Source organism: Sapajus apella, unplaced genomic scaffold, assembly GCF_009761245.1.
Source record: "Sapajus apella isolate SASKATOON/1434 unplaced genomic scaffold, GSC_monkey_1.0 scaffold51, whole genome shotgun sequence".
Lineage (NCBI taxonomy): Eukaryota > Metazoa > Chordata > Mammalia > Primates > Cebidae > Sapajus > Sapajus apella.
In genome coordinates this window covers 10,160,983-10,186,537 of record NW_022436991.1, presented here as the reverse complement: position 1 = coordinate 10,186,537, position 25,555 = coordinate 10,160,983, and the positions used below count along the sequence as shown (strand labels likewise).

Genomic DNA, 25,555 nt, shown 5'->3' with positions numbered 1-25,555 from the left:
GAAAGAAAGAAAGAAAGAAAGAAAGAAAGAAAGAAAGAAAGAAAGAAAGAAAGAGAAAGAAAGAAAGAGAAAGAAAGAAAGAGAAAGAAGAGAAAGAAAGACAACGCAGTTAGATCCCCCAGGAGCCTCCCTCGAGCGTCCTCCGTGTCACTATCCTGTTTCTTCCCCACTCTCTCCCTTCTCCATGGGTAACCAATACTGAAAACAGCTTGGAACCCTTGGCTTGCTTTTGTCATTTCAAGGGAATCGTGAGCCTGCAGTTTGAAATGTTACCACTAAAGGCCTCTGTGCGTGGGTGAGTCCTTGAAGGAGATATGAGGTCACAGGTCCCCTGGGGATGATATAGGGACCAGTTTTGGGCTTAAACCCCAGTGTGGGCTGGGCGTGGTGGCCCAAAACTGTAATCCCAGCACTTTGGGAGTCCAAGGCTGGCGGATCACCTGAGGTCAGGAGTTCAAGACCAGCCTGGCCAACATGATGAAATCTTGCCTCTACTAAAATATATATATATTTTTAAAAATTAGCCAGGTGCGATGGCACATGCCTGTAATCCCAGCTACTTGGGAGGCTGAGGCAGGAGAATCTCTTGAACCCGGGAGGCTGAGGTTGCAGTGAGCCAAGATTTCGCTATTACGCTCCAGCCTAGGCAACAAGAATGAAACTCCGTCTCAAAAAATCAACCAACAAACAAACAAAAACAGCATTTTGTGCCAGTGAATTCGCATAGCCCAAATGAGGATGAAGAACTGCTTCAGCTCAGGCAGCAGGAGCTAGAGTTACCTCAATGGCTCCCTTATTTGAAGCCTAAATCTTAATATCAGCTCATTAGATCACAACACCCTGATCTGGAAGAGGCAAATCCATTGAAAAACATATCAAGTGAAGGAAATAGAACATAGAGATTAAGCTCACAGACTCAGGAGTCAGACCTAGCTTTGAATCGCTGCCCCATCACTTACTAGCTTTGTAAATTTGGACAAATTACTTCACCTCTATGAAACTTAGTTTGCTCGTCTGTGAAATGGAGACAAGAAAACCTTCCTTGCAAGTTACTTAGCTATTAAGTGAATGACATATGTGCAGCAAAAGTGACTATTTTGAGGAGGATGAAAGGAAGACTCTCATTGTGTTTCCAAAGACATTCCAACGCACTGAATTTATGATATGCCGAACTGGCAGGGTATGGGGACATGGGAATTAAAATTTCTCGAGGCCGGGTGCAGTGGCTCATGTCTCTAATCCCAGCACTTTGGGAGGCTGAGGCAGAAGGATTGTTGATTGCTTGAGGCTGAGTGTTCGAGACCAGCCTGGGCACACACCAGTCTGGGTGACAGAAGGAGATACTGTCCCCAAAGTTTTTTTTAAAAAAACATTTCTGCATATTAATATAAACAACTCTTTTATTTGGTCAAGAATATATTTGCATATTAGTGCATACGTGTATACCACGTAGATATATCTAAATGTATACAAATGGGGTACATATGAGAGTATTTTCTATTTTTTAGTAACTTTTTTCTTTCTTTTTTGCTGGTTTTACTCTTTCATTAGTATAACACTCCCTCCAGCCTACCACAAAACCCCTGTTAACAAACCATTATATTGCATTCTCTATTTTTCTCCATGATCATATAAAATAACTTACAAACATGTATGCAAAGTTTTACAAAAATAAGTTCCTATAAGGTTATTTCTCATCTTGCAATTCTCAATGTGACTCAAAGAAATTCTTCCAAGTCAATAAATGTACTCTAATTTTTTTTTTTTTTTTTAAGACAAGGACTTGCTCTGTCACCCAGGCTGGAGTACAGTAACACAAATACAGCTTTGACCTCCTGGGCTCAAACCATCTTCCCGCCTCAGCCTCCCGTATAACTGGGACCACAGGTGCAATGCCACCACACCTGGCTAATTTTTTAAATTTTTTGTAGAGATAGGGTATCACTGTGTTGCCCAGGCTGGTCTCAAACTCCTGGGCTCAAGTAATCCTCCTACCTCAGCCTCCCAAAGTGCTGGGATTATAGGCATGAGCCACCACGCCCAGCCTCCAATATATTTCTTTTCTTTTTGAGATGGAATCTTGCTCTGTCACACAGGCTGGAGTGCAGTGGTGTGATCTCAGTGCACTGCAACCTCTGCCTCCCAGATTCTCCTCCCTCCAAAGTAGCTGGGATTGCAGACACCCACTACCACACCACCACACCTAGCTAATTTTGTATTTTTAGTAGAGATGAGTTTTTACCATGTTGGCCAGGCTGGTCTCAAATTCCTGACCTCAGGTGATCCACTTGCCTCGGCCTCCCAAAGTGCTGGGATTACAAGCATGAGCCACTGTGCCCCGCCTCCAATATATTATTTTTAATGGCTACATAATACCCCAAATAGTTCAGTCAACTATTTCTCTTTTTAATTTTTTAAATTTTGTGACAGAGTCTCGCTCTGTCGCCTAGGCTGGAGTGCAGTGGTGCAATCTCGGCTCACTGCCTCCCGGGTTCAAGTGAGTCTCATGCCTCAGCCTCCAGACTGGCGGGGACTACAGGCGTGCACCGCCACACCAGGCTAATGTTTGTTTTTGTTTTAGTTTTAGTAGTGACAGGGTTTCAGCATGTTGGCCAGGCTGGACTCAAACTCCTGGCCTCAAGTGACATGTCCGCCTCGGCCTTCAGTCAGCTATTTCTCAGCTGAAGGATACTTTCATTCTTTCCTCTTGTTTGTCGCTAAGAACACTGCTACAGTCAACACACTGATATTTCTACCATTATAAACCTGGTACTTTTATTTTTGTGGAAAAGATCCCCGAAAGTGGATCCAGGTCAAAGAAGTTATGTATTTTTTATTGTTAACAGTTATTAACAGATGCCTTCAAATACATAACAGGCCAGGCATGGTGGCTCACACCTGTATTCCCAACACTTTGGGAGGCCAAGGCAGGAGGATTGCTTGAGGCCAGGAGTTCAAGTTTCTTGCCTGGACAATAAGCAAGATCCCCATTTCTAGAAAACATTTAAAAAATAATAACCACTAAGTCTGTAACAACTCACATTTCCACCAGTACCATGTGAGACTGTGCCCTTCCCCATATCCCTGACAGCAATAGGTTTAGCCTTCTTTTTGTTTGTTTGGCTTTTCTTTTCTTGTTCTTGCTCCTTTTACTTATTTAAATTTTTTGAGACAGTGTCTTGCTCTGTTGCCCAGGCTGGAGTGCAGTGGCGCAATCACAGCTCACTGAAACCTTAAACTCCTGGGTTCAAGCAATCCTCCTGCTTCAGCCTCCTGAGTAGCTGGGACTACAGGCATGTGCCACCGTGCTCGGCAATTTTCTCCTTCATTTCTTTATTTTATGAACATTTTCAAACATTGTGAACCCAAACAGAAGAGTATGATGAACCTCCAAAAACTCATGGCTCAGCTTCAGCAATTCTCAATATTCTTTTATTCCCACAGCCTTCTTTTTAATTTTTGCAAATTTATGGGCATAAAGTGATATACTTGCTGTTACTTTTTTCATCTTGTTTTTACATTTCTCTGACTGCTAGTGATTTTGAGCACATTTTCACATGTGTGGAGTTGATCTTATGTAAGAGCCTATTCATAGACTTTGCATAATTTTTGGTTGTTTGTCTTTTTCTTGTCAATTTATAGGAGCAGTTTGTATATAATAGATGTTAATCCTTTACTTATCTTCCATATTGCCAATATTTTTTCTAATCCAATGTTTGTCTGTGGGGTCTATTCTAAAGTTTTAAATTTTTATATATTTCATGATTTCGTGTATATCAGTTTTTTTCTTAAAGCTTCTATATTTTCTGTATTGCATAAGAAATTCCCTCCCTTCCCCCACCGCCGACCACCACCAAGTACAATCTGGTAGTTTAGAAAATTGTTTGGCAAAATGTACTGAGGCAGAACATACACATTTCCTATGACCCAGAAATTCATCTGCTAAGTATATACCCAACAGAAATGCATAGATACATTCATGTACAGACATGTACAGTGGGCATGGCAGCTCCCACCTGGAATCCCAGCAGTTAGAAGGCAGAAGCAGGAAGATCACTTGAGTCCAGGAGTTTAAGACCAGCCTGGGCAATATAGTGAGACCTCTGTCTCTACAAAACAATAAAATAATCAGCCAGGCATGGTGGTGGCACAAACTGTAGTCCCAGCTATTCGGGAAGCTGAGGCAGGAGGATCGCTTGAACCCAGGAGTTGGAGGCTGCAGTGAGCTATGATCTAGCTACTGCACTTCAGCCTAGGTGACAGAATGAGCCTTTATCTCTGAAAATAAAATGTAAGCCTGGGCGCCATGGCTCACGCCTATAATTTCAGCATGTTGGGAGGTCGAGGTGGGTAGATCATGAGGTCAAGAGATTGAGACCATCCTGGCCAATGGTGAAACCCTGTCTCTACTAAAAATACAAAACAGTTAGCTGGGCATGGTGGCTCATGCCTGTAATCCCAGCTACTTGGGAGGCTGAGGCAGGAGAATCACTTGAACCTGGGAGGTGGAGGTTGCAGTGTGCCAAGATCGCACCACTGCAGTCCAGCCTGGTGACAGAGCAAGACTCCATCTCTAAATAAATAAATTAATTAAAATAGTATGAAAATATTCATAGAACTATTCATAAAAGCCAAAAACTGGTAGGGAAAAAAACTAATGCCCATCAACACTACAATGGTGCCGCCATAAAAAAGAACAAGATTTTGTCCTTTGCAGCAAACTAACACAGACACAGAAAACCAAATACCGCATATTCTCACTTGTATGTGAGAACAGATAGAGGGGAATGACACACCTGGGGCCTTTTGGAGGGTGGAGAGGGGGAAGAGGGAGAGGATCAGGAAAAATAACTAATGGGTACCAGGCTTAATACCTGGGTGATGAAATAATCTGTACCACAAACCCCCATGACACAAGTTTACTTATGTAACAAACCTGCACTTGAACCCCTGAACTTAAGATAAAAGTTGAAAAAGTTAGAATGGATAGGTCAGGCACTGTGGCTCACATATGTAATCAATCACAGCACTTTGGGAGGCCAAGGCAGGTGTATCACAAGATCAGGCATTCGAGACCAGCCTAATCAACATAATGAAACCCCTTATCTACTAAAAATACAAAAAAATTACCCAGAAATGGTGGCGGGCACCTGTAATCCCAGCTACTCGGGAGGCTGAGGCAGGAGAATTGTTTGAACCTGGGAGGCGGAGGTTGCAATGAGCAGAGATCGCACCACTGCACTCCAGCCCAAGTGACAGTACAAGATTCCGTCTCAAAAAAAGAAATAGAATGAATGAATAAATTGTGGCATATTCATACAATGTAATGCTATACGGCAATGATAATGAACTACAGCTACATATCCTACAAAAATAATACTAAAAAAGAAGCCAGACATTGAAGAGCACATGTTGTATGATTCCATTTATATAAAGATCAAAACCAGACAAAAATAATCTATAGCATGAGATGTCAGGGTAGAGATTACTCTTGAAATGGGGCACAAGGAACTTTCTGGGGGAGTTGGTCAATTTCTATTTGCTGATTTGTGCATAACAAACAGAATACAAACAATCATAATCAAACAGATATGTTCACTATAGAACCTGTGATTTTTGTACCTTCTGCAATAAAAAGTTTACTATAGGTCAGGCATGGTGGCTCATGTCTGTAATCCCAGCACTTTGGGAAGCTGAGGCGGGCAGATCACCTGAGGTTGGGAGTTCGAGACCAACCTGACCAACATGGAGAAACCCTGTCTCTACTAAAAATACAAAATTAGCCAAGCGTGGTGGTGCATGCCTGTAATCCCAACTACTCTAGAGGCCAAGGCAGGAGAATAGCTTGAACTCGAGAGGCGGAGGTTGCGGTGAGCCAAGATCACACCACGGCACTCCAGCCTGGGCAACAAGAGCGAAACTTTATCTCAAAAAAATAAATAAATAAATAATAAAAATATCATCTTTGACATTTATTAAATTATCACATATGCTGAAACTTATTTCTGGATTCTCTGTTCAATCCAACTCATATTTTATTTATTTGTCAATTCCCGTGCTAAAATTATTTTGATACTGTGGTTTTGCAGTATGTTCTGATGTCAAGTAAAAATAAGCCCCTTTCCCATTTTTCTTTATTCTCACACTTTTCTTGACTAGTCTCAAGCATTTATTCTTTTATTTCAAATTTTTTATTTTTTATTTTTGTGGGTACGTAGTGTATATATTTATAGGGCACATGAGATGTTTTGATACAGGCATGCAATGTGAAAAAAGCACATCAAACATTTATTCTTGCATATAATCTTTATTTTATTAAAACTTGATCAAAAGAACTTCGGGGGGAGGCTGAGGTAGGAGAATTGCTTGAACCCAAGAGGTGGAGGTTTCAGTGAACCAAGATCACACCCCTGCACTCCAGCCTGGGCAACAAGAGAGAGTATGTCTAAAAAAAAAAATTACATTATACTTATATTTTAATTTGGGGACAATTTTTGTTTGTTTGTTTTTTAGAATTTTTTGTTTGCTTTGTTGGGGAGAATTTTTGTTTTTGGAGTTTTTTTATTTTATTTGTTTTGTTATTGTTTTTAGAGACAGGGTTTCACTCTGTAACTCAGGTTGGAGTGCAATTGTGCAATTATTGCTCACTGCAGCCTCAAACTCCTGGGCTCAAGTGATCCTCCCACCACCACAGCCAGCTATTTTTAAAAGTTTTTTTTGTAGAAACAGAGCCTTGCTATGTTGCACAGGCTGGTCTCAAACTCGTGGCCTCAAGCAATCCTCCTACCTCAACCCCTCAAAGTGTTGGGATTACAAACATGAGCCACCACACCCAACCTAATCTGGGGAAAATTCACATTAATTATGTGAAGTCTTCCCATGCAGGAACATCCCTTTACATTTGTTCATATTTTATGTCTTTCATAAGATTGTAAGGATTTCTTTTTATAGGTCCTATGCCTTTCTACTTAAATTTATTCCTAAGTATTTTCCTTTCAGTGCTATTATGAGTGAAATATTTCTCCTGTTTTCAATTTCTGTTTTCTCTATTCTGTTAGAATAGGAGAAAGCTGTTGATATATGTATAGATCTCGAGATTTCAGAGCTCTTGAGCACACACTGAGGTGCAGGGAAGAAATAGAACTTTATTTCTTTGTAAGTTTATAAAATGTATCAACTTTGTAAAATCTTTTTCTTTTTTTTTGAGTTGGAGTTTTGCTCTTGTTGCCCCGGCTAGAGCGCAATGGTGCGATCTCGGCTCACTGCAACCTCTGCCTCCGTTTTAAGCGATTCTTCTGCCTCAGCCTCCAGAGTAGCTGGGATTACACATGCCCACCACCACGCCCGACTAATTTTCTATTCTTTTTAGTAGAGACAAGGTTTCTCCATGTTGGTCAGGCTGGTCTTGAACTCATGATCTCAGGCGTCCGCCCACCTAGGCCTCCCAAAGCGCTGGGATTACAGGCATGAGCCACCTCGCCCGGCTAACTTTGTAAAATCTTATAGAACTTCAGGGGCTTTATAAAATATAACATTTATTTTAAGCTCCCTTTGTGCCAAGTGGAAGAAATTCAATCCCATCTGGCTCTTCCTAGCCTTTTTCAGGGTAGGTTTAAGTTCTGTGGAGCCTACACAGCACCAGCAGGCAAGAGGGCACAGGGGCCTGGTCACCATCTGCACCAGCGGGCGGCCCATGGCCTCTGCTGCGTTGCCTGTCCTTCCCCTCTGAAGTCTCTCTCCTCCCTCCTCCCATCTCGCCTGCTCTCTCCCTCCCTCCGACTCTCTCTCTCTCTCTATATATATATATATGTATATATATACACACACACAGAGACATATATGTATATATGTGTTTATGTGTATATACACACGTATATTTGAGCACATGTGTTCTCTCTCTGCTTTCCTTTTTTTTTTTTTTTTTTTTTTTGAGATGGAGTCTCTGTCACACAGGCTGGAGTGCAGTGGCTCAATCTTGACTCACAGCTAGCTCCGCCTCCCGGGTTCAAGCGATTCTCCCACTTCAGTCTCCCAAGTAGCTGGGATAACAGGCAACCGCCATCATATTTGGCTAACTTTTGTATTTTTGTAGAAATGAGATTTCACCATATTGGCCAGGCTGGCCTCAATGAGATTCACCTGACCTCGGGTAATCCACCCTCCTCAGCCTCTCAAAATTCTGGGATTACAGGTGTGGGCCACCTTGAGCCTGGCCTTTGCCTTTCCGTTCTGAGCATGCATGTTCTCTCTCTCTTTCTGAGCATGCATGTTTTCTCTCTTTACCTCTGTCTCTCTCTTGTTTCTCTCTCTCTCTCTTTCTCCATCTCTTTTTTTTTGAGCATGCATGCTCTCTCTGTCTCTATCTCTATTTTGAGCACACATGTTCCTTCTCTTTACTTCTTTCTCTTCATACACATATACTTTTTGAGCACACATGATCTCTTTCTCTCTCTCTCTGTCTCTATTTTGAGCATGCATATTCTCTCTAATTTGTTTTATTTTCGAGATGGAATGTCACTCTGTTACCCAGGCTGGAGCGCAGTGGTGCATCTCAGCTCGCTGCAACCTCCATCTCTCAGGTTCAGGCAATTCTCCTGCCTCAGCCCCTGGAGTAGCTGGAATTATAGGCGCCCACCACCACACCCAGCTAATTTTTTTGTTTTTTTAGTAGAGATGGTGTTTCACCATGTTGGCCAGGCTGGTCTGGAACTCCTGACCTCAGGTGATCCACCTGCCGCGGCCTCCCAAAGTGCTGGGATTACAGGCGTGAGCCACTGCGCTCGGCCTCTGTCGCTCTTTATCTCTATTTTGGGCACACATGTTCTCTCCATTTCTCTCTATATATGTATTTTTGGGCACACGTGTCCTCGCTCTGTGTGTGTCTATTTTCAGCATGCATGTTCTCGGTCTCTATCTCCATCTCTATTTTGGGCACACATGTTCTCTCTCTCCCTGTCTCTCTCTCTGTTTTCAGTAGCATGTTCTCAATGTCTATGTGAGCATGCATGTTCTCTCTTTATCTCTGCTTATCATCTCCCTCTCCCTCCCTCCTCCAAGCCACTCTCAGGCACTCAGGCTTGTGGTAAACATCCGCCCACCTCCTTGATACAGTGGACATTGGGGTCCCCTCTAAGGACCCCTCTTCCCCAACATAGAATGCAGCTTCTCTTCTGGAGTCTTCCTGCTTTCCCAGGCTCTTCCCAAGAAGCAAAACGCAGATCTCCTCTGCCCTTGGATCCCACAAACCTACATGGGGTCCCGCCCTTGGGTGAGGGGTTGCAGGCCTGGGTCTCCCTTCCTCGGGGAACTGGAGCAGCTTTTCCCTGTTCCTCCTTATTCTCCCTCCTCTCCAAGTCTGGAAATTCTTTTCCAGTCTCATTTAGTGTCTCAAATCTTTTTTGGACATGGAGTCTCACTCTGTCACCCAGGCTGGAGTGCAATGGCACAATCTCGGCTCACTGCAACCTCCTCCTCCCGGTTTCAAGCGATTCTCCTGCCTCAGCCCCCCACGTAGCTGGGATTACAGGCACGTGCTGCCACACCCAGCTAATTTTTGTATTTTTAGCAGAGACTGGTTTCTCCATGTTGGCCAGGCTGGTTATTGTCTCAAATCTAGGCTCCTAACTTGAGTTTTCTGAAAACTCAAAAGCTAGAAGAATTTTCATTTTTTCTTTCTGTTTTCTCATTCATTTGCTGAGGTAACAAAATTTAGAGCAGACTTGCTTGAATGGGAGGAGGACTGTCAGGGGAAAGGAAGCTCTGGAGCGGAAAAAAGACACAAATATTTCAACGTAGGATCCCGTCGTACATATAGGCACAAGGAGAAGAAAGCATTGGCGGAACCATGACAGAATGTTAATGGAATGCTCTGTTTTCAGACGGTGAAACCATGAATGAATTTTTTTTTTTTACTTCTTTCTTGTGGTTACTAATTTTATTTTTTTTAGACAGTGTTTTTCTATTGCTCAGGCTGGAGTGCAGTGGTGCAATCTTGGCTCACTACAGCCTCTGCTTCCCGAGTTCAAGCAGTTCTCTTGCCTCAGCCTCCCCATAGCTGGGATTACAGGCATGTGCCACCACGCCTGGCTAATTTTTGTATTTTCAGTAGACACAGGGTTTCACCATGTTGGCCAGGCTGGTCTTGAACTCCTGACCTCAAGTGATCTGTCTGCCTCAACCTCCCAAGGTGCTGAGGTTACAGGTGTGAGCCACTGCACCTGGCCAATTATCATTAATATTTTTGAGGTAGTGTCTCACTCTTTAGACCAGCATGGAATGCAGTGGATGCAGTCACAGCTTACTCACGACTCCTGGGCTCAAGTGATCCTCCCACCTCAGCCTCCTGAGTAGTTGGGACTACACGTGTGAGCCACCACACCTATCCAAATATTTTCTTATTTAAATTTTTCTGAATTTTACAAAGTTTCTAGAATGTATATTACTTTTATCATCACACACACACACACACACACACACACAAACACACACACAAACAACAATTTATTTCAGTCCATTTGCAGTTTGTATTCTATGCAAGTCGAATTTTTTGCATGAGAAATGCCTGAATCCAAGCATAGTAAGTACAATGTACATTTCAAAACAATGCAGAGTATACAAAGCATAGAGCAGAAAGGAGGGTTCATTCACACACTCAGTAGCTTGGGTTCGGTTCTGTAGTGGCAAGCAATCACTTTTGTTATAAAGTTAGGGCTACTGGGCCAATTTAGGGGTACTGGAACAGCTAGGCATGAAAGAGCAACCAAGTAAATCAAAGACTTCATGATGTACATATTTCTTTGTTTTTGTTATTTATTTATTTTAAGACTGAGTCTCACTCTGTCGCCCAGTGCAATGGCGCGATCTTGGCTCACTGCAACCTCCACTTCCTGGGTTCAAGCAGTTCTCCTGCCTCAGCCTCCCGAGTAGCTGGGATAATAGGTATGTGCCATCACAACCAGCCAATTGTGGTATTTTTAGTAGAGATGGGGTTTTGCCATGTTGGCCAGGCTGGTCTCAAACTCCTGATCTTAAGTGATCCACCCACCTCGACCTCCCAAAGTGCTGGGATTACAGATGTGAGCTACTGCGCCCAGCCTGTTTTGTTTTTTAGAGACAAGTTCTCACTCTCTTGCCCAGGCTGGGAGCAGTGGTACTACCTATAGCCTGGAACTCCTGGGCTCAAGGGATCCTCCCACCTCAGCCTCCCAGGTAGCTGGGGCTACAGGCACACACCAGCATGCCTGGTTTATTTTTTATTTTATTTTATTTTTTGTAGAGACTGAGATCTTGCTATGTTGCCCAGGCTGGTCTTGAACTCCTGAACCTGGCATGGCTTAATGTGAAATAACTTTCACGAAAATCCCAAGTGGGTTTCTAGGAAACCCAGCCTAAGATGGTGTAGTTCCTTCAGATGGTCAGCTGGGAGGTCCAAGCTGGATAAGGACAAGGAAGGGGACTACCAGAGTGGGAGAGACTGCGGAATGAAGTCAGGCCACAGGGATAGGGAGAATGAAAGGGTGAAACCGCTGCATGGAGAGGAGGCTGCAATCAGAGAAAGGGATGTTGGGGCAAAAGTGGTTCTGAGTGTGACAAGGGCCCAGGGCATAACGTGCAGTGGTGGTGTGGGGGATAAGGTCTCCAACGAGGTACAGCTACTGAGAGGCTGCAATGTTGGTTAGGCTATATCTGCAGACATTGAAGGCACCAAGGAGAATGGCAGGATTTGGGGTGGAGATGAAGGCTAGGGGCCACGTTACCAAGTTTTCAGTAACTAGGAGGGGATGACCAAGGATGACAAAGAGGAGGGGGAGAAGGTGGCAGAGCCGGGCTACATGACCCTCAAAGCAACAGGGATTTTTTTTGTAAAAAACGCAAGGACAAAGGAGACATGAATGCCAACAGAGTGCACCCTGCCTTCAAGGACCCTGGCAGGCCCTCTCTGAACAAAACTGGAGACGTCTACCAGGAGCAAAGGTGGTCACTGCCATTACAAGGTGCCCTTCCATGCCGCGTTGCCTTGCATCTAAGGCATAGGGAACTCTAAGCTCTATGAAGACAGGGAACTCATCACTCTTGTTCACCAGGCAGGCATGTAATCTCTCATAATAAATACCTACTTATTGGTTGGGCACGGTGGTTCACGCCTGTAATCCCAGCACTTTGGAAGCCCGAGGCAGCGGATCATCTGAGGAAAGGAGTTTGAGACCAGCCTGGCCAAAGTGGTGAAATCCTCTCTCTACTAAAAGTACAAAAATTATCCGGGTGTGGTGGCCCACACTTTTAATCCCAGCTACTTGGGAGGCTCAGGCAGGAGAATTGCTTGGACCCAGGAGGCAGAGGTTGCAGTGAGCCGAGATCACACCATTGCACTCCAGCCTGAGTGACAAGAGTGAAACTCTGTCTCAAAAAATACATACATACATATTTACTTGTTTATTTTATTTTGGAGACTGGGTCTCTCTCTGTCGCCCAGGCTAAAGTGCAATGGCACAGTTAGAGCTCACTGGAGCCCTGCATTCCTGGCTCAAGTGATCCTCCCGCCTCAGCCTCCTAAGTAGCTGGAACTACAGGTGGACATCACCACGCTTGGCCAATATTTTTTTTTTTTTTTTTTTTTTTTTTTTTTTTTCTGTAGAGACGGGCTCTCACTATGTTGCTGGTCTCAAACTCCTGACCTCAAGTGGTTCTCCTTCCTAGGCTTCCCAAGGTGTTGGGATTACAGAGGTGAGCCACCTGCCTGATCCATAATAAATATTTGTTGAACGAATGACTGAACCACCAATTAATCTCTATTTCCTGATAACTCAGCGCGGTCCGCTGATGCAGTGATGAAGAGCGCGGGCTTTGAGGTCAGGCGGATCTGTGTTTGGACCGCGGATTCCAGCCTCCGTTTGTGCCTGCGGTGCGGTGAGGGCTCCAGGAGCCGAGGATGAACCCGCGGGGCCCTCGGCACGTGGGAAGTTCTCCATAAGTGGGCTCAGTAAAATCTCTCTCTTCGGAAAGCTCCCCATCGTGCGCGAGGATGAGGTTGCGACTGTGATGAGAAGGGCGGGGACAGGCGAGGACTCCAGGCTAGGGTTGCAGGCCCAGCCGGGGGCGGAGTCTCCTCCGGGTCGGGCGGGGACCGTGCGCTCCCCTGGAGGCACGGAGGGACCTGGCCAGCCGTGCGGCTGACCAGGCGCTATGGCGAGCGCGGTCAGGGTGTCGAGGCCGTGGCCCCGGCTGAGGCTCCTGCTTCAGTTCGCGGCGCTGCTCGGGACGCTGAGTCCACAGGTGAGAGCCAGGGACCGACGCCGAGTCCCCACAGTTGGGTCGCGGGGCGCAGGGGGCGGGGTCGCGCTCGGAGCCAGGGCGCGGCGGGCCCACGGGGGCGCCTCTCCCTCTCTCAGGCCTGGGTCCCGACCGAGTGAAAGTCTCCTGGGTTTGGGGAGTCGTCAGTTGCCCCCAGCAAATACCTAGCTGGAGGGATCTGCCAGCGTGGAAAGGCGAGAGTAGACCGAACACCCCGCCTCTTCTGCGGGAAGGGGTGCCGTCTGGCGGGGGGTGGGCACCCGGGCACGAAAGCCAGGCCTCTTAAAACTTCTGGGGATTCTGGCTTCCTTTGAAAATATGATTAACTTCAGGGCCCTCTGCTGAGAAATGCGCCTGCAAGCCCAGTTTTGCAATTTCAGAGGCTTTACAATGCGGTCCCCTTACACATGGCTGCACCCCAGGTTCAGAACTGTGAAATAAATGAGCTGGGGGTGTGAGTATCTGCTCCCACGGTACCAGGAGTAGAAGAGTCTTACAGAGCTGCAGCCAGAAGGCAAAAATCGCCTGGCCTGAGAATCCGGTTGTCTATCCTGGAGCCCTCATGGGGTGAAAGCAATCAGGTTGAGTTAGGCACCCCATTCCTCCCTTCCACCTCATGGGTTCATCTCCTGGTTACCAGCTAAGAATGCAAGCTCAGTGTGGCCAGGTCGGGTGTCTCCAGAAAAATTAGAAATGAGAAAAATCAGAAATCTTGTTTATTTTTTATAAATCATCCCATTTTTCTTAATTGGCAGCTAATTGAAAGCAAATTTTTTAGCACTAGATGGTCAAACAAAATTCATTTGTGGGCAACCGGTCTGCAGCCTCTTCTCCAGACCGTTCTCCCTCCTGCTGTGCTGCAGATGACAAAATTGAGGCCCAGAAAGAAAAAGGGGCTAGCAGACAGTTTCCTGACCCTCCACTCAACACCAGTGGCTCAGCCCCAAACCTGAGGGTCCTGAAGCAGGATGTGACCTTTGCAGGGGTGCGGCTGGGCCACCCGGATGTTGGGCCTCCTGCTGGGAGTTCAGCCTCACCCTGTTTGCTCAAGGAGAGGCTGGAGCAGGTGACTGAGCCCAGAAGCGCCAGATATAAGCATGGGCGGCTCCAGTCCCCCTTTCACAGCCATCCCCAGCTTTGGGTCAGGGGACCCACTGGAGCCTGGCACCAAAACCAGCTGGGCTGGTTTGGGGAAGTGGAAAGGGGCATCCCAAAAGAGGCAGACATTGTGGCAGAGGAAAAAGAGGCCAGGCATAGGAATCAGAGAGATGGCAACTCAAGTCCAAAGTTTTGCCACTTACTATCTCTGTGGCTTTAAGCCAATTATCTAACTTTGCTGAGCTTCATTCTCCCTCCCCTGTAGAGCGGGAATACTAATAGTACCAGTCTTAGAATGGGTGCAGTGGCTCATGCTTGTAGTCCCAACACTTTGGGAGGCTGAGGCAGGAGGAACACTTGAGGCCAGGAGTTCCAGACCAGCCTGGACAACATGGCAAGACCCTATCTCTACAAAAAATACAAAGATTCCCAGGAGTGATGGCACACACCTGTAGTCCCAGCTACCTGGGAGGCTGAGGTGTGAGGATCAGCTGAGCCAAGGGGTTTGAGGCTGCGGTGAGCTATGATTGTGTCACTGCATTCCAGTTTGGGCAATCGAGCAAAACCCTGTCTTATATTAAAACAAGAACAATAACAAAAAAGAAACAAAATAAACAATGAAGTCGTTTTATAAAGGCCTTTAGTCTTCTTTGGAAAACCAGAATGAATTGAGGGAGGAAGTAAGGAATTGGAAATTTAGATACATGGGAGCCAAAACCTCCCCCCAGGACTCCCCAGCTCCCACTGTAACCCCTCTCTAGGGTCAAAGAGATGATGGGTGACACCAGCATTTTCCCCAATCACCCTTCCTCCCCTGCTCTGTTCCCATCTGGGGGGAAGGGAATTCATGGCCAGCCCTGCCTGGGACAGGAGCAAAGGGTCATCCCAGACCCCTGAGAGAGCTGACTTTGTCCCTACCCCCTTGCAGGTTCATACTCTCAGGCCAGAGAGCCTCCTGCTGGTGTCCACCTTGGATGGAAGTCTCCATGCACTGAGCAAGCAGACAGGGGACCTGAAGTGGACTCTGAGGGATGGTGAGCAAGAGGCGGTCCGTCCTCCCTTCTTGGGCCCATAGATTGGTGGAGTGGTAGTCACTGTGGCATAGAGAATAAGAACATGCGGGAACGGTCGCTCACACCTGTAATCCCAGCACTTGGGGAGGCTGAGGCGGGTGGATCACCTGAGGTCAGGAGTTCAAGACCAGCCTGGCCAACATGGTGAAACCCTGTCTCTACTAAAAATACAAAAATTATCTGGGCGTGGTGGTGGGTGTCTGTAATTCCACCTACTCGAGAGGCTGAGGCAGGGGAATTGCTTGAACCCAGGAGGCGGAGCTTGCAGTGAGCCGAGATCGTGCCATTGCACTCCAGCCTGGATGACAAGAGTGAAACTGTCTCCAAAAAAATGAAGAAAAAAAAAAAAAAGAGAGAGAGAGAGAATAAGAACATGGGCTCTAAAATCCAATGGTATCTATCGACAGGCAGCTTCACTGCTTACCAGCTGTGTGGCCTTGAGAAACTCACTTTACCTCTCTGATCCTCAATGTCCTCATCTGTAAAATGGGGCAAAAGATATGACCCTATCTGACAGAGTTCTTGGGAAGATGGCATTACATTCATGTCAAGTAATGGCATTACATTCATGCCATAGCTCAGTGAATATGAGCTGTGCTTTTCAGTGGAGTCTGGAGGGAGCTGCTCACGCTCTGTGTCCCTGTCCCTGCAGATCCTGTCATCCAAGGACCAATGTATGTCACAGAGTAAGTAAACCTGGGGCCTTTTAAGGAGGAGGCAGCTGGGAGATGGGGGACCCGTAGTTGTCTAAAGAGTATGTGTGTGGGATGGGGACATGTTGGAAGTAAGGGAAGAGAATTGGCTCTGGAAGTGATATGAGGGAGGGTCTTGGAGACCCAAGGTGTCTCCTACGAGAACAGGCTTCTACTAGCTGAGAAGTTGGAGAGAATTTGGGGCCTTCATGAAACCAGGGGGCAGGCACCCATTCATCTCCTTGTTCCTTTTTACTCCACAGAATGGCCTTTCTGTCTGACCCAGCTGATGGCAGCCTGTACATCCTGGGGACCCAAAAACAACAGGGATTAATGGTTTGTTTCCCATGGTGTTCGGGAAGGGGTAAGGGTCAGGGCTTTTGTCAGCTGGAGCACTGAGAGGTGGAGAAAGAGTATGGTCAGTATCTCCCGTCCTGCAGATGATGTAAGTCAGGACTCCGAGCACACTGTGGGAAGGCTGTCTGAGGGACCTGCTGCAAGGGTGGTAAGGGGAAATCTGGCTGTGTCTGCAGAGCAATCTATCAAGCTGGGGGTATCCCAGGGACTTCTCCAGGACTCTGAGGGCTTTAAGGAGAAATGTATATATCAGTTAGCTTTTGCTAAATACAAATCAACCCAAAACTCAAGAGCTTAAAACCCAAACATCACCTAAATTTATTCAACTCAGAATTTGGTGGGATGACCATTTAGGCTGGACTTAGCACAGTGGTTCTTCTGCTGGTCTAGACTGAACTTGTTCATGCATGTGTGGTCAGCTACTGGTCAGTTGGATGGCTCTGTTTCTGAAAGTTGGTTGGTAGTTGGCTGGTTTTTGGCAGGGGTGGCTGGGCCATGTGTCTCTTAACCCTAGCAGGCAATCCTGGACTTGTTCACATGGTGTCAACAAGGGACCCCAAAGCTGCAATACATAAGCATTTTTCAAGCTTCTGTTCGTGTCACATTTGCTAATAGTTCATCAGCCAAAGCAGGTCACATGGCCAAGCTGAGAGTCCAGTGGTGAAAAAACAGACTCCATCTCTTATGGAAGGAGATGAGAAGTCACCATGTGAAGGGAAATGCATATAAGATGAAGAGGAATCTCTGGCCATTCTTTCGCAATATTCCACATCAAGACTGTGAATGGGGTAGAATGTGCTTTGTCAGAATTTTTTTTTTAATATTTAAAATTTTTTAAAAGACAGGACTTCATTCTGTGTCCAGGCCGGAGTGCAGTGGTATTATCGTAGCTCACTGCAGCCTCAAACTCGTGGCCTCAGGCGATCCTCGTGCCTCAGTAGCCTGAGTAGCTGAGACTACAGGTGCATGCCACCACACCCAGTTCTTTGTCAGAATTCTGACCATGCCCAGGGGAAGCCTGCCAGAAAAGTCTTAAGTATGTGATTTAGCAAGTGATAAGAAATTTTAGTGTGTGAATCAGGCAGGGTCTCAACTTGGCATACTCACATGGCATACTCAAATAGAATAGTTTGAGGACATTTTGTTAAAGGTGTGAGCAGAGTATAGGAAACCACAAGGGATAGTCCAGTATATTAGTTCATTCCTACATTGCTATAAAAAAATATACCTGAAATTGGGTAATTTGTAAAAAAAAAAAAAAAAAAAAAAAAAGAGGCTTAATTGACTCATGTGTAGGAAGCATGGTAACCTCTGCTTCCGGAGACACCTCAGGAAACTTACAATCATGACAGAAAGCACGAAGTGGAAGCAGGCATGTCTTACATGCCCAGAGCAGAGGCAAGAGAGAGAAAGAGAGGAGATACCAAAGAGAGGAGGTGCCACCTACTTTTAAACAACCAGATCTCGTGAGAACTCTATTACAAGAACAGCACCGGCTGGGCACAGTGGCTCATGCCTGTAATCCCAGCACTTCAAGAGGCCAAGGCAGGCAGAACACCTGAGGTCAGGAGTTCGAGACTAGCCTGGCCAACATGGTGAAACCCCATCTCTACCAAAAAATACAAAAATTAGCCAGGTGTGGTAGCACATGTCTGCAGTCCCAGCTGCTTAGGAAACTGAGGCAGAAGAATCGCTTGAACCCGGGAAGCAGAGGTTGCAGTGAGCCGAGATGGCACCACTGCACTCGAGCTTGGGTGACAGAGCAAGACCCTGTCTAAAAAAAAAGAAAAAGAATAGCACCAAATGGAGAAATTTGCCCCCATGATCCAATCACCTCTCGCCAGGCCCCACCTCTAACATTGGGGATTGCAATTCAACAGATGGTTTATGTGGGGACACAAATCCCAACCATATTATGCAGCATCCTTTGGTTCATGACAGTGGGGTGCCATTATCAGCCCTAATTCTGGAGGCTGGGGAGGGAGCAGCTACCACAGCCTGGAGCTAGAGAGAGATGTCCTGAGAGCACCACCCAGTGGGACCTCAGCGCTTTGGTGGAGGGACACAGCCAGCCCGTGAGGACTCTGTGGCGAGGAAACCAGGACATACTCTGATCTCACCCTGTCCCCATTATTCAAACTCAATAGGAAGGCAGAGCACAGGGTGCCCACAGACATAACCCAGACAAGTCCAGCTCTGGGAAGAAGGTGGAGGGTGGAGCTGATCTCCACTCCTAGCCAGCATCAGGCCATGGTCACCTTTATTCTGGAACAACTCCTTCATTTCTCAGAGTCTCTCATGGCTATTGACAGTTTTTAAGTACCCATGTGAGTTGGATTCTTTTTGGAATTAAACTCCCCACTTGTGTGTGATGTTTTTTTGTTTTTGTTTTTGTCTGTTTTGTTTTATTTTGTTTAGAGACAGAGTCTCACTCTATCACCTAGGCTGGAATGCAGTGGCACAATCAGAGCTCACTGAAGCCTTGAACTCCTGGGCTCAAGCTATCCTCCTGCCTCAGCCTCACTAGTAGCTGGGACTATAGGCAGGCACCACCATGCTCAGCTCATTTGTTTTTTTTTTTTTTAATTTCTGTAGAGACAAGGTCTTGCCATGTTGCCCACACTGGTCTTGAATTCCTGGGCTCAAGCAATACTCCTTCCTTGGCCTCCCAATGTGCTGGGATTACAGGCATGAGCCACCATGCCCATCCCAGGGCAAGTTTTTGAGGAGGAGGTCAGGTCATTCCAGGAGCAAGTGGCTCATGTGGTACCTTGACACTGGGTGTGGGAATTTCTGCATTTCCTCAAGAGGCTGTGTATCAAAATGATTCAGTGTGCTGGCTCTGGAGGCTGACTGCCTGGGTTCAAGGCCACTTAGTAGCTGTGTGATGTTAACCAAGTTACATGGCCTCTCCAAGCCAGTTTCCTTACCTAAAAAGTGGAAATGATAGTAGTACCTGTTAATCGGTTGCTATGGAAATGGGCTCACCTGGCACAGTGAGCATTGTGTGTTTCTGCTCTTACTCCTTCCTGGAAATTTTCCCTCTCCCAGAAACTGCCATTCACCATCCCTGAGCTGGTTCATGCCTCTCCCTGCCGCAGCTCTGATGGGGTCTTCTACACAGGTGAGCATCTCTCTAGCCTGTGGGGTCCAGGTTCAGCCAGCAGAGTCTGGGATCTAGGTCATGATGGGCTAATTAGGCACAGGAGTGATGAGACCACACCCCTTCCCATGCCAACTTGGGAGCTAAAATGCTTTCCACCTCCACAGGCCGGAAGCAGGATGCCTGGTTTGTGGTGGACCCTGAGTCAGGGGAGACCCAGATGACACTGACCACAGAGGATCCCCCCACCCCTCGTCTCTACATCGGCCGAACACGTGAGTCGGGCCCCAGTTGTTCATTCAAGCTCTAGGCAGACTTCCCTTTTGCTCTGCTGAGATCTGGCTGTTGCTAACAGGTTGAATTCAGGCCAGTCAGTCTGTTAGTCATTAACAAACACTGTACAGAGCACTGAACTAGGAGCTGGGGATAGAGCTGTAAACAAGACAGCTCCCATCTCTGCCACTGTGATGTTCACAGGCTTCCAGGCCTCCAGGCTGTGTGCTTGGGAAACCCCCACGCCTACAAGATAAATGGTCCCTGGGGTTGGAGGGGGTGTCACATGGGCATTCCTGGTAATCTTGCTTCTGGGATCCCCAGAGTATACGGTCACCATGCATGACCCAAGGGCCCCGGCCCTGCGCTGGAACACCACCTACCGCCGCTACTCAGCACCCCCCATGGATGGCTCACTTGGGAAATGTGAGTTCCACCTTTCTCTGGTCCCATCATGGAGCAAGGTCGCCAACCAGGGAACCCATGAACAGCATCCATGACCAGTTCCCAGCCACTTTTTGACCCACTAGACCTCCCCAGGGACCCATGTACTGAATGGCACACCCCTGAAGGCTGACCCCAAATGACTCCCTCAACACCCAGACTGACCCTCCTGAACCCTGGCCAATCCCTCAACCTCCTAACTCTTCTATACTCTAAGTGACCCCAACCAGGTAACCCTGGATGACCTCCCATATTCAGAGTGATCCCAAACAGCCCCTGAGCAATCTCTGCATGTCCTGATGCCTACATATAACCCCTGAAAGCTGACCCTAAGTAGCCTCTTCCATAAACTGACTCCCCAGGTGACCCTGATCACTCTCCTGTGTTTTTTGTGAGATAGGGCCTCACTCTGTCACCCAGGCTGGGGTGCAGTAGTGCAACCATAGCTTACCAAGGCCTCCAACTCCTGGGCTCAAGTGATCCTCTATCCTCAGCCACCTTAATAGCTGGGACTGCAGGTGTGCACCACCAAGCCTGGCTCGTTTTTTAACTTTTTGTAGAGATGGGGTCTTGCTATGTTGCCCAGGCTGGTCTCAAACTCCTGGGCTTAAGTGATCCTCCTGCCTCGGCTTCCCAAAGTGCTGGGATTACAAGCATAAGCCACTGCCTTGATATTATGACTGATACCCAACTGCCAGAGTGACCTTGCAGGTGCCCCCCTGCAAGGCCCCCCAATCCCTTATTTCATCATTCTGCATGAGACCCTACACAGATCACCTTATCAGAGGTGAAGTCACCTATGCACCCCAGCCGACCCTTCTCACACTCTAATTGACTCCCAAGTGATCCACATGCCTCCAGGCCACCCTGATTGATCCATCCTAGGTGACCATCTGTTGACCATGAGCAATACCCCACATCCTAAGTGACCCAAACGGACCCCCACACACTTGAGTCACCTTTGAATGACCCTGATTGATCACCTTATTTTCAAAGTGACTCCATGAACTCCAAGAAAACTTCTTACATCCTGATAACCCTCCATGTGATCTCACTTGATCTCCACACACCTGAATGACCCCCTCATCCAGAGGGCCCACCCTTGGACTCTCTTAGGAGAGCCTCCAACCACCTCTCCCCAGCCACCTTTCTCAGCAGACATGAGCCACCTGGCATCCTGTGGGATGGGCCTACTGCTCACTGTGGACCCAGGAAGCGGGACAGTGCTGTGGACGCAGGATTTGGGTGTGCCCGTGATGGGCATCTACACCTGGCACCAGGACGGCCTGCGCCAACTACCACATCTCACACTGGCTCGAGATACCCTGCATTTCCTCGCCCTCCGCTGGGGCCACATCCGACTGCCTGCCTCAGGCCCCCAGGACACGGCCACCCTCTTCTCTGCCTCGGACACCCAGCTGCTGTAGGTGTCGGTATCTGGGGCCTGGGGAAGGAACTGTCTGGGAGTGTTGCAGCCTGGGTCTGATGGCCAGGCGAGATGTTCAGCTGTGACACACCAGTACAGCTGAAGCAGGGGTCAAAACATCTCAAATTGGTTACTTACCCAACTGGTTGGTAAATAACCAGTGTCCTGTGCTGCCCTCCAAGTGTTCCCAGGACCCCCTAGGTAACCCACTGTTCAACAACTCATAGGGTAAGATCTGGCCTAGGAGGGTGTATTAGTCCATTTTCATGCTGCTGATAAAGACATACCCAGGCCGGGCGTGGTGGCTCACGCCTGTAATCCCAGCACTTTGGAAAGCCAAGGCAGGTGATCACCTGAGGTTGGGAGTTCAAGTCCAGCCTGGCTAACATGGAAAAACCCCATCTCTACTAAACATATAAAAATTAGCTGGGTGTGGTGATGCATGCCTGTAATCCCAACTACTTGGGAGGCTGAAGCAGGAGAATCGCTTGAACCTGGGAGGTGGAGGTTGCAGTGAGCCACGATTGTGCCATTGTACTCCATCCTGGGCAACAAGAACAAAACTCCATCTCAAAAAAAAAAAAAAAAAAAAAAAAAAAGACACACCCAAGACTTGACAATTTACAAAAGAAAGAGGTTTAATGGACTTACAGTTCCATGTGGCTGGGTAGCTTCACGATCATGGTGGAAAGCAAGGAAGAGCAAGTCACATCTTACGTGGAAGGCAGCAGGCAAAGAGAGGCACTGGTGTAGAGAAACTCCCCCTTATAAAACCATCAGATCTTGTGAGACTTATTCCCTATCATAAGAACAACATGGGAAAGGCCCACCCTCATGATTCAATTACCTCCCACTGGGTCCCTCCCACAACACATGGGAATTCAAGATGAAATGTGGGTGGGGACACAGCCAAACCATATCAGAGGTGGACTTCAGGTCTTAACCTGTTCTGATTGATAGGTGCTGTGCCTTATGGATTGTTAAATACTTTGAATAATACCCTTATTGCATCTAACACCGTAGTGTCCCCATCTTGAAAAACAAGTAGACAGCTTGGGAAGATCAGGGATCATCTATCTATTCATTTCAATTCATTTTACAAATATTAACTGAGCACTTAGTGTGTGCCAGTCTCACTAGAGTCTGGGAGTGCAATAAATAACCCAACCGTTGTTCCTGCCTACAGGAACCTGAGTCTAGTGGGAGAGACAGACATGTAAAGAGACAATTGCAACCTGACATGATAAAGGATAAGATGAGAGTAGTATACGATGCCATGGCAATGTATAGGAAGAGTACCCACATCGAGACTGGGGACAGGAGGCAGTCATAGAAAGCTTCCCAGAGGAAGGGACATCTAAATTAAAACCTAAAAAAAGAATAGGAAATGAGAGAGATGAGAGAGCATGGAATTCAGGGAACAGGAAAAAATTAAATAAGACTGGAATACAGACCTCAGCAAGGAGTAGGGTCTGAGGTTATAGGCTAAGCAGGGATCTTGTAGGATCATTTAAAAGGCTTGGACATTTTCTCCTAAAGCCAGAGAGAAGTCACTGGAGAGTTTTAAGGAAGGAAGTGATTCGATCATATTTTCATTTTAGAAAGAATATCTTAGAGTGGTATATGGAAAGAAATGGACCATTCATGGAATATTGATTTGTTCAGGCAAGAAATGAAGACAGCTGTGTAACAAATCACCCCAAAACAGAGAGCTTAAAAAACAGCAATTTATTATTCCTCAAGATTCAGTGGGTCAGCTGGGTAGGTGATTTTTCTGCAGTCTGCTTGTGGCTTGGTTGAGACTGGAGAATCTACGATGGCCTCATTCACCTATTTCATAGTTGATGGACTGTTTGGCCTATGGAGGATTAAGGAGGTCTCTCAAGCCCCAGCAGGCTAGCCTGGGTTTTCTCCCACGATGGTCTCAGAGCTCCAAAGAACAATGCAGAAGGAAGCCTCAAGCCACAAGTACTTTTCAAGCCTCTACTTATGTCACATGTGCTGTTGTCTAATTGATTAAAGCAAGTCTCACGGCTAAGCCAAGAGTCAATGTGAGACAGAAATATACAAGGGTGTGAGTACCCTAATAACTGAAACTACTCACCACCAGCATTCATTCTTCTCTTCTTTTTCTTACCTCCCACTAGGATGACGCTGTATGTGGGGAAGGATGAAGCTGGCTTCTATGTCTCTAAGGCACTGGTCCACACAGGAGTGGCCCTGGTGGTGAGAAGTGGTCTCTGAGTGGGCTGAAAGAGGATGAACAGAAGAACCTCCTTCACTCATGGCTCTCCATCTTCTGCTGTAGCCTCGTGGACTGACCCTGGCCCCCACAGATGGCCCTACCACAGATGAGGTGACACTCCAAGTCTCAGGAGAGCGAGAGGTCTCACCCAGTACTGATGTCAGATACCCCTCAGGCAGCGTGGCCCTCCCAAGCCAGTGGCTGCTCATTGGTGAGATCCTCTGGCTCAAATTGGGAGTAGATGAAGATAAAGAACCTGTGAGCCCAGCCTCTGAGTTGGAAGGCTGAGGTTCCCTTCAGCCTGTTGACTTTTGCCCCCACTTTAGGACACCACGAGCTACCCCCAGTCCTGCATACCACCATGCTGAGGGTCCATCCCACCCCAGGGAGTGGGACTACAGAGACAAGACCCCCAGAGAACACCCAGGCCCCAGCCTTCTTGGAGGTCAGTGCTGGAAGGGCAGAGAGCAGGGGGTAGGGAGGCCCCAGCAGATAGGGGAGCAGCCCTTGGACCTTTTCCTCAGGCTTCTAAGAATAACAATTGGGGATGGGTCAATTGACCTCACACAATTTCCCAGAAGACAAACATTTTGTTGTTGTTGTTGTTGTTGTTGTTGTTGTTGTTGTTACTGGCAGAAACACACTAGAAGTGTCAAAATGTGGCTGGGCATGGTGGCTCATGCTTATAATCTCAACACTTTGGAAGGTTGATGTAGAAGGATGGCTTGATGTCAGGAGTTTGAGACCAGCCTGGGTAACATAGCAAGACCCCATCTCTACAAAAAAAAATTAAAAATTAGTGGGGCATGGTGGTGTGTACATGTAGTCCCAGCTACTCAGGAGGCTGAGGTGGGAGGATTGCTTGAGCCCAAGAATTTGAGGCTGCAGTGAGCTATGGTCACACCACTACACTGGATAACACAGTGAGACCCTGTCTCTTAAAAGAAAAAAAAAAAAAAAAGACCAGGCACAGTGGCTCATGCCTGTAATCTCAGCACTTTGGGAGGCCAAGGCAGGCAGATCACCTGAGGTCGGGAGTTTAAGACCAGCCTGACCAACATGGAGAAACCCCGTCTCTACTAAAAATACAAAAAATTAGCCAGGCATGGTGGTGCATGCCTGTAATCCCAGCCATTCAGGAGACTGAGGCAGGAGAATCGCTTGAACCTGGGAGGCGGAGGTTGCAGTGAGCCAAGATTGCACTATTGCACTCCAGCCTGGGCAAAAAGAACGAGACTCTATCTCAAAACAAACAAAAAAAAGATATTGACTACCTAAATCATGAAACATGGGTCACATTTTCTTTATTCTTCTGCAGTGTAAAAACTGTAAAGCATTCATTAAATTGAAATTGAAAACAAAAGCTATAAAAGCATGTGCTCCTGGGAGAGGGAGGAACCAAAATCACTAGTAAGTAGCTCAAAGTTAGAAGGAACAGCCATGGCCTAGAGCAAATCTGGTTGCTCATCAGAATCACCTGGGAGCTCATTCCAGCGCCAACACATTTAGAATCTCTAGAAAAGGATATCTGTATATTTAGTGACATTCCAAGAG

The 25,555-nt window shown here is 46.9% G+C and overlaps 1 protein-coding gene across 5 annotated transcripts in view; it reads left to right on the top strand.

Moving 5' to 3' along the window:
* The first annotated feature begins 12,856 nt into the window (after nt 1–12,856).
* Nucleotides 12,857–25,555, top strand: part of ERN2 (endoplasmic reticulum to nucleus signaling 2) — a 24,309-nt gene continuing 11,610 nt past the window's right edge. For 2 of the 5 annotated variants that reach the window (XR_004258201.1, XM_032242965.1), the window contains exons 1-11: nt 12,857–13,272; nt 15,317–15,422; nt 16,114–16,147; nt 16,417–16,489; nt 19,562–19,634; nt 19,781–19,888; nt 20,211–20,312; nt 21,489–21,753; nt 23,904–23,982; nt 24,065–24,212; nt 24,328–24,446. Coding sequence is in view for 4 of the 5 variants with exons in the window: in XM_032242965.1 (XP_032098856.1) it covers nt 13,183–13,272; nt 15,317–15,422; nt 16,114–16,147; nt 16,417–16,489; nt 19,562–19,634; nt 19,781–19,888; nt 20,211–20,312; nt 21,489–21,753; nt 23,904–23,982; nt 24,065–24,212; nt 24,328–24,446 (1,197 nt within the window). In the remaining variant the exon portion in view is untranslated. The remainder of the gene's footprint in view (nt 13,273–15,316; nt 15,423–16,113; nt 16,148–16,416; nt 16,490–19,561; nt 19,635–19,780; nt 19,889–20,210; nt 20,313–21,488; nt 21,754–23,903; nt 23,983–24,064; nt 24,213–24,327; nt 24,447–25,555) is intronic. The other 3 variants (XM_032242961.1, XM_032242962.1, XM_032242963.1) reach the window with 2 other exon arrangements.